This window comes from Perognathus longimembris, unplaced genomic scaffold, assembly GCF_023159225.1.
Source record: "Perognathus longimembris pacificus isolate PPM17 unplaced genomic scaffold, ASM2315922v1 HiC_scaffold_4200, whole genome shotgun sequence".
NCBI lineage: Eukaryota > Metazoa > Chordata > Mammalia > Rodentia > Heteromyidae > Perognathus > Perognathus longimembris.
Window position 1 is genome coordinate 1 of NW_025959492.1, and position 13,975 is coordinate 13,975.

Sequence of the window (13,975 nt, forward strand, 5' to 3'; positions counted from 1 at the left end):
CATTTTCTATATATGTGGTGCTGGGGAATTGAACCCAGGACTTCAGGTATATGAGGCAAGCACTCTTGCCACTAGGCCATATTCCCAGCCCCTGTATTCCTTTTGAAATTACATTTTAACTGACATATTGCAATTGTACAGTGTAATCTTTACTGATGTATCTCATATACAATAATCGGATCAGGTAACTGGTGTATCTCACTTCCAAGTATTATCTGTCAACAAGTATAGCTATCAGTTCCAAGTATTAATCACTTTTGTGTTAAGAACATTTAGCCATGCTCTTTTACTTTTCCATGATCTTCTCTCCTTCTTTGATGGATATCTTGTGATACTTGTCTTTCTGTGATTGACATTTCACATCACCATGTGTTCTCCACTGCCATCCATGTTGGTCCAAATGATAGACTTCATTCATTTTGTGTAATATGTCACATTTCCTTTATCCATTTATGCATCTATGGACATCTAGATTGATTCTGTGAAAAGTGCTACAACAAGTAAGCAAGTACAGATGCCTTCAGAATACTGGTTGCAGTTCCTTTGGAGATAGATATCCATCATTGGGACTATTAGATTTCTAGTTCTATTCCCAGTTTTGGTTTTATTTGTGTTTTGGTGAGGAACTTCTCTACCATGTCTTACAATGGCTGTACTAATTTACATTCTCATCAGTGATAGAGGCAAATTCTACTTTCTCAGCATCCTCACCAGTATTTATTATTTTTTGTCTATTTTGATGATACCTATTGTGAGTGGGATGAGATGATATCTTACTGTGGGTTTGTGTTACATTTCCCTGATGAATAGTGATGTTGAACATTTCCGTATGTACTTAATGGCCATTTGAGAAAAAGTACCCTCTTTTGCCATGCACTGGTGGCTCATGCCAGTAATTCTAGCTACTCAGGAGGCTGAGATCTGAGGATTGTGGTTCAGAGCCAGCTCAGGCAGAAAAGTTCATGAGACTCTTATCCCCAATAAATTACTCAGAAAAAATTGGAAGTGGATCACAGTTTAAAGGTAGCCCAGGCAGGAAAGTGTGGTTCAAAGTGGTAGAGTGCTAGACTTGAGTGTAAAAGCTCACAGACAGTGCTCAGGACTGAGTTCAAGCCCCATGACCAGCTAAAGCATAAACAATGAAAAACAAAAACAAAAACAAAACCCAGAAATGCAAAGGGATTTTAAACAACAACAACAAAAAAGGTGGGCCAAGCACAGCATATCATACAGCATATCAACTACAGCCCAAACAGTCACACCCATCTGTATGCCTCGAAAGACCATGTTCTGAATTACTCTGTTTGTCTATTGTCTATAAGACTAAGATTTTTATTGGAAAATATATGTCTGGCTTTTCTCTTCAGAGCGAAGTCTCACCATTAGTTCTTACACAAAGAAATACAGGATTTGCAAAAGAAAAAAAAATACTATCAGGCATTTCCCATCTACCCTCTTGTGATCTTTATTTTGAAGTAGAGTTTTAGGCAAGACAAATCATATAAAAGGAAGCAAGGCCAAGAAGGGAGGGGTACATTGAGGACGGTGAGGCATTTGGAGGGCAACAAGCACAGGGGGTGGGGAGTTGATGGTTAGGGCAGGCGCTCCAGGCCAGGCCAAGGTTCAGGCAGACCAGCATTGCATATCATGTTGTGGGGTTCTTACAACCTGGAGAGCTGAATCAGGTCCCGGTTGATCTCGGCAATGGATCGGCAGCCTAAAATAGCCACTGAGTTACAAACCTCGCTTTTCTCATTCCTGGGCCTGAGATGATGCGGTTTAAAAACAAGCTTTTGATCTTAGTGCTCATCTGATAAAGCATACATACAGGATGAATAATTTTGTCCTGATTTATTGGGGATTATTTTATGATCCTATGCCTATGTTGTGTTTTAACCCAGCTATGTCAAAATGTCAGAGTAAAAATGTAAAAACTCCTATCAGTTTTAACAACCAACTCTGATGGGCTATAGTGATCTTTGACCTTTAGCTCCATTCTGACAAGGAATGGGCCATAGAAAGGGTAGTGTAGGAGACACAGTGAACACTCCATCCAACACTGCCTTCTAAGGGGAAGTTCTGACGGAGGAAATGATCTTCTTTGCCAGGAGATCTTAAGTAAGATGCAAAACCAAGCCTGTAGCTGATGTCCTACACAGGGATTGAAGAGAGTCACACTAGACAAGAAATGAGCAAGAAGTAGAATACGGGGCTGGAAATGGTAGATTCCAAAAGGCTGTGTGGAGTCCTTGATGATCAGAAGGACAAAACATAAAAACAAGCTGTGTGATATTGAACTGGAAATTCTTTCCATATCTATGATGTAGGGACCTTCATCTCTAGTAATGTAAAATTAATAAAATGTATTCACCAAAGTACTAGCTAAGAGTCTTTTCCTAAAAGAGAAACCTGAGCTGGAATTGAAACCTGGCAGGAAGGGTGACACTTAGCAGAAATAGGAACTCAGAGCCAGGGTTGATTTTTCCAAGAAATGGCAGTGATTTTTGAAGCAAGTTTTGAGTTTACGTTGGCAGAGAATAGTGCCTGCTGTTTGGCTGGGACCTTTCTTTCCTGTTTGGGGATGGCTCCCAGGCCAGGGAAAGGTTAGCTGGATGGAAGAAGGGCTGTCTCTGCATAGGAACCCCCCTCCCCTTGAAGCTCTAAGTCAGGAAAAAATGAAGACCTTACCTGTAAGGGTCATAGAAGTGCGGAACTCCTCTTTTAAAATGTTCAAGACTTCCTCAACACCCTTTTCACCCTGATCTCAAGACAGAAAAGTATAAGGGAAGGAGAAACAAACAAAAGCCTTAAAGGCACATTCTGATTATTTGTCAAATATTAAAAAAAATAGAGAGAGAGAGCTGTGACAGGGAACATAGAGGAGCTGTAAAAATCAATTATGTTTTGAAGAAAGGAAAGCAAAGGAAAGGTAAGGATGAAAGCTGTTGAATATTTGTAGGTCCAGAGACAGCCTGAAGATGTGAGGAGTAACTATCCTTCAGGTACCTTGAAAAAATGGCTAAGTTGGAGGATGAACCACCCACAGAAAAGCCTGGAGCAAACGAGAAGCTCAAGATCTTCCCATCTATTCCTACTTTGCCACTCTCACCTTGCAGGTAAGACCCCACAGGATTGGTCTCCCAAGAAATATGCATTTAGCTCCAAGGGCCAGGGCTTTCAACACATCGTTGCCAGTTCGAACCCCACCATCCAGGTACACTTCCATTCTCCCTTGAACAGCAGCCACCACTTCTGCCAGGGCATCAATCTGAAAAAGAGACAGGTGTACACCTGCCAGAGGCTGGTGTTGCCTCTGTGGTGATGGGCAGTGGTACGTGGGCCTAAGAGGATGGGAGGAGGAAGTGCAAGCTTCGGCCATGTCTGAGGCTGCTGCAGCTCCTCCTGCGGAGGCCTCCCTCCTGAGGCCCAGGAGTCTCTGGACTCAACCTCCTGCCATTTTCTGCTTCACTAACTCCAACAAGCTCCTTGCTGACTTTTATTTTTGTGTGTATGTGCCGGACTAGGGCTTAAACTCAGGGCCTGGACACCATCCCTTACCTTCTTCATTCAAGGCTAGTGCTCTGCCACTTAAGTCACAGATACATTTCTGGCTTTCTGCTGGTTGATTAGAGATAAGGGGTCTCAGGCAATTTTCCTGACCAAGCTGGCCTCAAACTATGATGCTCAGATCTCAGCTTCCTGCAGCGAGGATTACAGACATGACTTGTTAATCTCATTGTTGACTTTTTAAACTTTTTAAATTTCTTTAAAAAATGCTTGATTTCTCTGCTACCCTGATGGAAATATTTTCTATTTATAATGGTCATTTTAATGGGAAAGAACATGTTGGCTTTTAATTTTCTTCTACTGTTTCTGTTTCTAGGGTGGCATAGCTAGAAATCTTCTCCCTGCTTGGGCACTTAAGGACCACCCCCCCCCCCCTTTTTTTCTTTTCTTTTAGCAAAATAAGTATGGCAGCCAGGGCTGTTGGACTACAGCCTGTCTTGGGCAATTAGGCCACACAGTCATTCCTTACCTCAGTTTGTGTCATCAGTTAGACCCTGAGAAATGGAAATAGGAATGTGGCAACAGCATTGTGCAAGTGGAGTTTAGGCCTTTAAAGGACAAATCAAAGTAGTTGATAATTTTGGCTTGGATCTGAGGCCAAGAGACCTTGATTCCTCCAAGGTATCTGCTTCAGTGCCAGGCTCCCGATACTTTCAAGTCTGTCAGGAGATACTAGGCCTCTCAAGGGTCTTGGAGAGGAGGCTCAGGAGGGAATTCTGTACTGCCTCAGTGTTCTGGTATGCTCTGAGGAAGGCAAAGGAGAACAGTTAACCTTGGGCCCTTGGGTCCTTCTTCCTTTCTTTCTAGGTGTGTGTATGTACTTGTCTGCGAGTGCCCATGTATGCATGCCAGTACTAGGGCTTGAACTTAGCATTTTCATTCAAGGATGAATGACTCTTCCACTTGAGCCATTGTTCTACTTCTGGATTTTTTGGTAGTTAATTGGAGTTAATTCTCATGGACTTTTCTGCCTGGGCCAGTTTTGAACCTTAATCCTCAGATTGCTGCTTCCTGAGCAGCTAAGATTACAGTTGTGAGCCATTGGCTCCTGGCTTTTCCATGTTACCTCACTAGCTTTGGACTAATCCTTATTTATACACTCTCAGATGACTTAGCTCCTGGGAGAGGAACCTACTGCTTGTTCTGCTCAGCAAATGTAGTAGGAGAAATTCTCCTTTCTCATTGGGAGAATTAGCCCACCTCTTTTTCCACACATTACTCAATCATCTTAAGGAAGCAGGCTGCTGAATTGATAAATGACAGCTTGACACTTGCTATATGGTCTTGATCTCGGTTTTTTTTCCAAAAGCCTGTCTCCTCCTGTGACTGCTACTTGATGGTAGTGGTGGGCTCCTGTTCACTTTCGGCTCCTATCACGTGAGAGCATCGGACCTCTTGCAGCTGGCTGAGCTCCTTGGTCTTCTCTGTTCTACTCATTCCTGGGTGTATGGGAGATGAAGCTATGAGGATCTTTCAGGAAGTGGGTGGGAGAGCTCAGTGTGCATGTTGAAGACCTGCTTTCCCTCACCTCCAGTCCTGGTGCACATGTTGGGATGGGAAGTATGCAGCCTGCCCATTCTCTTCAAACAAACCCTTACCAGAGAGATATGTTAAGTATGTCCATTGCTCTCCACGTGGCTTGCTGTTCGTTGTATCTTTTCTTCACTAGCAAATGAAGAGGAGGAGGTGAGTAGTAGACACTACTCAGCCTCACAAGTCAGGGGATGTACCAGAGGCCTACTAGAGCGTTTCAACCTCTTTGGAGTTGTCTTTAAGAAGTGATTGGGGAGGCTCTAAGGAATTTTTTTTTTTTTTTTTTTGTCAGTCCTGGGCCTTGGACTCAGAGCCTGAGCACTGTACCTGGCTTATTTTTGCTCAAGGGTAGCACTCTGCCACTTGAGCCATAGCACCACTTCTTGCAGTTTTCTGTATATGTGGTGCTGGGGAATCGAACCCAGGGCTTCATGTATTAGAGGCAACCACTCTTGCCACTAGGCCATATCCCCAGCCCGGCTCTAAGGATTTTTAACTTTATAAGAATGGTTACTTAAATACTGTTGAAAATAGTGAAAGATGGAAAGCAGACGTAGTGACATCTATCTGTAATCCCAGAAGGAAAAAGAAGAAGAATTGAAAATTTAAGGCCATTCTGGCTGACAGAGCAATATTTTGAAGAGAGATGGTGGAGGGGAGGAAGGAGGGAAAGAAACATAATATAGTGAAGTACTGAAAGGAATACAGCTATTTAACCACAGGAAGTTGATTATATAAATTGTCCTTTCATAAGACACATCATTAAAACTAAAAGAAGCACACGTTGAAACAAAAAAAAATGTTCCTAATGCATTTATAAATGAAAAAGAAGTAAATTCTAAGACATGACCCATAGTTTTTAAGCAGGAAAATATTATGTTTGTATTAACCACATTCGTGCTAGTGATGAAATTAGAGAATGATTTTCTTTTATGTTTTTGCATGTGTGTATCTGATCATTTATCTGCAGTGAACATAAATATATGAGTTAGGGAAGAAAAGTACATGTTAGCTGTTACAGTTCATTAGCGGCTCTTTGGCTCCATCTTGACTGGTATGTATTAGCAGTAGTGAGGCACTGCTTTTTCTTGGCTGTGTCAGAAGGTCACATGAGGTTAAGATGACTGGAGCTCTTCTTGAGGTAGGGACCTCCGTGCCTTTTTACACCTCTTCTGTTCTACCTTGACCTCTTATTGTCTGTTGTGAATATGGACAGTTTACTTGGCTTGAGCCTGAACTGCAGCCTCCCCCTTTTTGGCCCTTTCTCAGACTGAGGGGATGATACACAGAAAATTTTCACAAATAGCTTGCTGTGCACTGCACTATCCTCTATGACTGGATTGGACAGAGTACTCGGGTGTGGACTCACACCACGCTCCCAACACCACCTTCAGAGGTATGCCACTTACTGAAGCAGGAACTTCATCAAGCTGCCTCCCTCCGTGGTTGGAAACAAGGATGCCTTGAACATTGTGCTTCACTGCTAACTCTGCATCCTCTCTTGTCAGGATCCCTTTAAGGATGATGGGCAATCGAGTCAGGCTCTGAAGCCAAGGGATGTGATCCCAGCAGAAGAATGCATTCATGGCAGCCAGCAGAGAGGAAGGCACAGCCTTGGCCTGTGGGAAATAAGAAGGTAACTCATAGTCTTGAACTCATACAAGACTACTTGGCTTGTTGCAAAAATGACACACATTCAGAGCAGTTACTAGCTTAAAACGAAGAGAGAACTAGTCAGGAACTGGTGGCTCATGTAATCCTATCTACTCAAGAGGCTGAGAACTGAGGATCCTGACTCAAAACCAGCCAAGCAGATGAATCTAAAATACTATTTTCATCAATTAAGCAGCAAAATGCCAGAATTGGAATTGAGGCTCTGGTGGTATAGGAGTGAAACAAAATCTAACACTGCTTCCTAAAAAAAAATCTGTTTTTTTTTGTTTTTTTTGCCAGTCCTGGGCCTTGGACTCAGGGCCTGAGCACTGTCCCTGGCTTCTCTTTGCTCAAGGCTAGCACTCTACCACTTGAGCCACAGCGCCACTTCTGGCTATTTTCTTTCTTTCTTTCTTTCTTTCTTTCTTTCTTTCTTTCTTTCTTTCTTTCTTTCTTTTTTTTTTTTTTTTTTTTTTTTTTGCCAGTCCTGGGCCTTGGACTCAGGGCATGAGCACTGTCCCTGGCTTCTTCCAGCTCAAGGCTAGCACTCTGCCACTGAGGTGCCAGACTTTGAAGTCAGGCCCCACCACGTGAACCCCATTTTAGAATCGAACCCTGAGCCAATCAGATTTGTACCTGTGTTCTAATCTTGCTTGCACAGCTGATTGTTGTAACCTTGTTCTTTGCCTTTATAAGCCCTGTGTAATCACAGCTCGGGGCTTCCTCCTAACCTCCGCTGTGTCGGTGGGTAGGACGAGGCCCGAGTTGGCAGCTCGTTAAATAAAGCCTTGCCTTGCTTTTGCATTTTGGAGTGTCTGAATCTCGGTGGTCTTCTTGGGGGTGGTCTTGCGACTTGGCACAACACCACCTGAGCCACAGCGCCCCTTCTGGCCGTTTTCCATAAGTGTTGTGCTGGGGAATCGAACCAAGAGCTTCATGTGTAGGAGGCAAGCACTCTTGCCACTAGGCCATATTCCCAGCCCTCTGGCTATTTTCTATATATGTGGTGCTGGGGAATTGAACCCAGGGTTTCATGTATGTGAGGGAAGCACTCTTGCCACTAGGCCATATTCCTAGTCCCCCTGAAAAAAATCTGAATAAAGGACTTTCTACTTTCATTACCATTTGTTTACAACCACCTCTTTGCTCCATAATTATGCCAAAATCTAAAGACACAATGACAGATACAAGAGAATCAATATCTTAAAAGAATTTGAAGTTTAGTACGTGTGATGAATAAACAAAAGCAGAGGCCAAACCTATATAAAAGTATAGGTTTTGTTTGTGTGTTTGTTTTTGTTTTTGTCAGTTGTGGGGCCTGAACTCAGAGCCTTGGCTTTGTCCTTGAGCATTTTTGCTCAAGGCTAGCACTTTACCAATTTGAGCCCCAGCTTCACTTCCTGTTTTTGAGTGGCTAACAGGAGGTAAGAATTTCACAGGCACTTTTCTGCCTGGGGCTAGCATCTAACTGCAGTCCTCAGATCTCAATCTCTTGAGTAGCTAGGATTACAGGTGTGAGCCACCAGCCCCTGGCTCATTGAAAAGTTTTTTTTTAAGCACACATTTTTTTTTGTTTTATTTAAGTAGTTGTACAAAGGGTTTCAGCTTAATGTATGAATTTATGTGTATAGTGCTTTCACCATCATGTCATAATGTACATAGAAATGCATATGTACATTGAATATTATGATCACATTTGTCTACCCCCTCTTTTTATTTATCTGCCTCTCCCCTTTTAGTCCCCACTCCCTCAGTTAAATCCTATCTTTCAACTTCCTGTTGTTCATTTTGTTTAACTGCATTGCCTCTTAAATGTTCAAAGGAGGGCTGGGGATATGGCCTAGTGGCAAGAGTGCTTGCCTCATATACATGAGGCCCTGGGTTCAATTCCCCAGCACCACATATACAGAAAATGGCCAGAAGTGGCGCTGTGGCTCAAGTGGCAGAGTGCTAGCCTTGAGCAAAAAGAAGCCAGGGACAGTGCTCAGGCCCTGAGTCTAAGCCCCAGGACTGGCCAAAAAAAAAAAAAAAAAGAAAATGTTCAAAGGAGTTATACTTTGAGATCTTGCTTCTACATATACCATCAGTTGGTCAGTTTGATTGTGTACATCTGTTTATGGACTGTTTACTGACGTAGTGTGGTTGAGATATACACAGGCTAGTTAGACCTATAAAATACTCCAAGAATTGTAAACCACGTATTATCGAATATATACCATTGGCTCACAAAGTACCCAGAATAGCCTTAAAATCACTGTGCATCTGGAAGTGGGAAGAACCATTTCAGAGCACCTCAAGACCAATTTGTGGTTAAGAACTGTTGCATATCTTGTCATCAGACTCCACAGTTGCCCATCGGCTGAAAAGATTGTCACTACTATCTCTACTGTAGCTAACAGGTCTCAGCTTTATTATGGTGTTCTCTCTCTGGGGCACTCTACTCCTTTCAATGGAGGCATTTTAAAGGAGTAGTTACTTAGTTCAGAGATCCCAAAGAGATGTGCTGTGGCTCTTTCGTGTTTCAAGGGATGAGTTCAAAAGGCACATCAATGTTGATGCTCAGTTTTCAGGAATGCAGAGTGGGAACTGGCTGACTAGATTGACTTGCCACCGTGGGCTGTGAGCGTGCATCCTCCTGAGAGTCAACTAGGTATGCCTGCCATTCACAGCGATTGCTTTGTATGTAGGTAAAATCAATAGGAAAGGCTGGTGATTGCTTTCCTTTCCTACCCAGACTTTCCTTTTCCTCAGCACCTGGCCCTGGCCCTGGTTGAGAAGCTCCATGGGTGAGAAGATTAGATTCTACTTGCCTGGAGTTTTGGGGGACAGGAACCAGATCTTCTTTTTGACCTGCCACATCCTTAGTGTCTGGAGAGTATAGACACTAAGCAAATACTAGCAGAAACAAGGAAGGAAGGGAAGGTAGGGAAGAAGGAAGTTTGCCTCCTCCAGTGCCTGAGATTGAGTCTGCCACTTTTCCTACCTCATCAGGTGATTGAAGAATCTTACATAGCTTTATGTTTGCCTTCAAATCGATTTGGTTCCTCAGGTCATCACGCCTTTTTCCAATTACGGGCACATCCACAGAGACCACCAGAGCTTTGAAACCTAGAGATTCTGCCCTTTGGATCAGCTGTTTGTTCAGCTGCCAGTCAGGCTGCACAAGGAGTTGGAACCACCGTAGGCCACTGGGAGCGGAAGCAACAATGTCTTCCAGGGTGCAGCTGGCATAGGTGCTGGTGATGTAGCAGACACCTGCTGCTTGGGCAGCTGCAAAGCAAAGGACAGGACTCAGGCCAACTTTGCTGTGTGAATGAAGATAAAGCTTTCCTCCCTGTTTGGCAGAGGCAAGAGATGGTTCAGTGAGCCTGAGAAGCTATTTAAGTCCTCTTCTCTATACCCTGTCTTAGAAGCCTCGTATCCCATACCAAAATGCTTTCCAGTCAGATACCATTGAATTCCCCAGATGATGTCAGGTTCAGTCAAGAAAGCCAACTCACCAATTCCTTAGTGAAGCACAAGGGAATTAGAGAATGGGGATGTAATTCCAGGGGGAAAAACCTCAAACCTTCATAGCATAAACATGAGGAAATCAAGAAATGCTTTAAGCTTTCTCTTTCCTGTTTTCCTTCATTCCAATCACATTGTTTCCCTGAGGCCCTTGAGTGAGATGTTCTGGAGCTTTTTAGCCACTGCCAGAGGGGGATCCCCCACACCCTCGGGCATTCCCGGCTGCCTGTTGGGTCATACCTCTGGCTGTGCTCATTTCTCCATCAGGCCAGGCAATGCAGTGCAAAGCTGTGGGTGCGATGCAAATGGGAGCACTGATGGCTTCCCCCTGGATGGTGGTCCCGGTGTCCACCTGGGACACATCTTTCAGGTAGCGGGGACGGAGGCGGATTCTGCACAAGACGAGAAGCTCTGTTGGTAGAGTTTTCTTCCCGTTATGGCGATGGAGTCTAGAGTCGGGGACCCCGGATTCCTGATGCAGGTCTACGCCAGGATTAGTTTTTTGAGGGATGAGTTTTAAGGGCGTGGCTGGGTCCTATGAATCCACGGTTGGTTCACTGGGCGGATCCCAAGTAAGTAGTGCAGGCCCAGCAGAAAGTGTGCTCCCAGGAGGTGTCCCCTTGGCCATCCTCCTGGGCCCAGCCCTGTTGAGTGGCAAAGGGGGTTGATGTCCTGGAGTGCTGCCTTCCTCACTAGAGCCATGGCGCCTGTACCCTCCACTGAGCAGTCCTAACAAGGACTAGAAAGGAAAGGTAGGAAGTACCCAGAAAGGAAGAAAAGCTCACTCAAAGAGAACAAATCCCACAACATATTCATGGCTTTTTTTTTTTTTTTTTTTTTTTTTGCAGGTTGCTGCTTCATTTAGCTTAGAAAAAGGAAGGCAAATTCATGAAGAATAAATATGTAAAATTTTAAGACGCATGAAAACGAAACCTCAAAATCCAAAAGCGTATTTTTTTCATAAACTATAACTCCTGTACATAAATTTAGAGTTTCTGGAAATAGTAATTTTGTAAATGAATAAATTAACTTATGAGTAAGGTAAGGGAGCAGTTTTTCTAAGTTCTTTTTTTTTTTTTTTTTAAAGAAAAACTGTGATAAGGCATTGAAAACATGAAAGCACACAGAGACATGTTCATTTAGGAGCCATTTTTCCATTTTCTCCTGGCTTCTTCATCAGTCAGTAAGCTTTGTGTGTGAAGGACCAGGTAGGCACCGTGGATCATACCACAGTCTTTGTCACAGTGGTTCAGTTCTGTTGACATAGCGTCAAAGCAGCACAGACAATACCAAGTGACCAAGCATAGCTGTGCTCTGATAACACTTTGTGTAGAGATACTGAAATTAATGTTCATGAAGTGAACTGAATTAATGTTCATGTATAGATAGTCTGGTGCCATGTACTGGCAATTCAGTCAGCCGGTGACAAAGGAGAAGATGGTCCCATAGGATCCTAGGATGTGTAGCCATCCTAGCTTGCCCATACTTTGGGTCCATCCAACGATGGCATTCTCTACCAGTGCAATTCCCAGAACATGTACTTGCCATTGAGTAATACAGGACTAGTTAATTAATTATTTTTGCCAGTACAGGACCACTCAATCTCTCCCTTCTGCCTCCTTTTTTTTTTTTTTTTTTTTTTTTTTTTTTTTGGTGATGTTGTTAATAGCTGGTGCCCTATCATTTAAGCCATGCCTCTGCTTCTTCATTTTGTTTCCCCTAGCTCATTGGAGATAAGATTTGTCTTCCCAGGCTGGCTTTGAACCTTTCTTCCCAGATCTTAGGCACCTAAGTACCTAGGATTATAAGCATGAGCCATAGGCACCAAGGACATGCCTATTTTTGTCTGTTTTTTTTTTCTTTTTAGTTTTTACAACACCATTTAAAAATAAGTACTCATCTTAAGTATGTGCCCCATACAAAATTGTCGTAATTGGTTAGAATTGGTTCATAGCTTTGGTGACTGACTTATGTTTTTTTTTTTTTTCCTACTTTTTGTGTATGTGCCAGTCTTGGGGCTTGAACTGGTCTGGGCACTGTCCCTTAGGTTTTCTTTTGGTCAGTCCTGGAGCTTGAACTCAGGGCCTGAGCACTGTACCTTAACTTCTTGCTCAAGGCTAGCACTCTACCACTTGAGCCACAGCACCACTTTGGGCTTTTCCCATATATGTGGTGTTGAGGAATCAAATCCAGGGCTTTATATATGCGAGGCAAACACTCTACCACTAGGCCATATTCCTAGCCTCTCCCTTAGCTCTTTTTGCTCAAGGCTGGTGCTCTACCACTGAACCACAGCTTTATTTCTGGCCTTTTGGTGGTTAATTGGAGATAAGAGTCTCATTGACTTTTCTGCCTGGACTAGATTTGAACTATGATCTTCATATCTCAGCCTTCTGCATAGCTGTGGTTATAAGTGTCAGCCAACAGAGTCTGGCTCTATCATTACTTTAAAAGCATAACCCTGGGCTGGGTATGTGGCTTAGCGCTAGAGTGCTTGCCTTGCATGCATGAAGCCCTGGGTTCAAATCCTCAGCACCACATAAACAGAAAAAGCCAGAAGTGGCGCTGTGGCTCAAGTGGCAGAGTGCTAGCCTTGAGCAAAAAGAAGCCAGGGACAGTGCTCAGGCCCTGAGTCCAAGCCCCCAGACTGGCCAAAAAAAAAACCAAAAAGTATAACTCTTTTTTCTTTGAGCCAATCATCTATCAACATCATAACTTCATATCTTCTCTAAACCTGAGTCCTCTTCTATCTTACATTTTTTTCCTCCCAGGCAGAAGCTTAGGAGCTTAGGAGAGTTGGGCATATGCATGCACCAAACTGTTTTTCTGTGCTGTTCACTGGTTTTTCTGGAGCCCTTACCCCCATGTTACAAAGTTTCTGGAATGCAGAGGAAGGATGGCTCACTTGTGGTCCTTCTAAGATGAATTAGCCCTGTCCATTACCCCTTCGCTGGTCTCCCTCCAAAATAAAATGGGGAAAATGTACACTCTTGTATCTAGAGTATTCTGTACTCTTTTTTTTTTTTTTTTTTTTTTTTTTTTGCCAGTCCTGGGCCTTGTACTCTGGGCCTGAGCACTGTCCCTGGCTTCTTTTTGCTCAAGGCTAGCACTCTCCCACTTGAGGCACAGTGCCACTTCTGGCCATTTTCTATATATGTGGTGCTGGGAATTGAACCCAGGGCCTCATGTATATGAGGCAAGCACTCTTGCCACTAGGCCATATCCCCAGCCTAGAGTATTCCGTACTCTTTGGAGACAGAAACAAGGACTGACGATGCAGCTTAGCTTGGCAATAGAAAGGATACAGAAGACTCAACTTTTTAAATGCTGCCATGTTGTCGCGCATGGTGATGCCTTCATCCGCAGCTCCTTCAATAAAATCCCATGATGCCTTAGGCAGCCGCTCTCGAGCTTGTGCTTGGAAGTCGGTCAGACATACCAAGGGCATTTCTGGACCTTAGGAAACAAAACCCAGTGAGCACATATCAGATGTAGAAGTGGGAGGACACTTAACTCAAAAGTGTTTAGATGCAGTATAATACAATGTATTCTTTAAGTTAATGGAGTTATTTCATATGATGCTGACCCCCAATCCAGGAGTTCTTCCTTATCACACTCCATTCCAAAAGTGTGATCTTTTGTTCTTCTGAATGTCTCCCATCTCATCGTCTCTGCTTGGCACACATTGCCATGGATATAGTGAAGGCCCTGC

The 13,975-nt window shown here is 43.5% G+C and overlaps 1 protein-coding gene across 2 annotated transcripts; it reads right to left on the reverse strand.

Moving 5' to 3' along the window:
* Window positions 1–1,439: 1,439 nt before the first annotated feature.
* Window positions 1,440–13,749, reverse strand: LOC125344740 (2-Hydroxyacid oxidase 2-like). Of its 2 annotated transcripts, XM_048337120.1 has the most exons (7): window positions 13,581–13,749; window positions 10,504–10,655; window positions 9,737–10,023; window positions 6,510–6,719; window positions 3,110–3,268; window positions 2,689–2,758; window positions 1,440–1,717 (listed from the first exon to the last, which is right to left on the reverse strand). In XM_048337120.1, exons 1-7 carry the CDS (start codon window positions 13,709–13,711, stop codon window positions 1,662–1,664), a joined length of 1,065 nt encoding a protein of 354 aa, XP_048193077.1. In that variant the 5' UTR covers window positions 13,712–13,749; the 3' UTR covers window positions 1,440–1,661. The 2 variants fall into 2 exon arrangements, with proteins under 2 accessions (XP_048193077.1, XP_048193078.1); XM_048337121.1 differs by lacking the exon at window positions 3,110–3,268.
* Window positions 13,750–13,975: the final 226 nt, after the last annotated feature.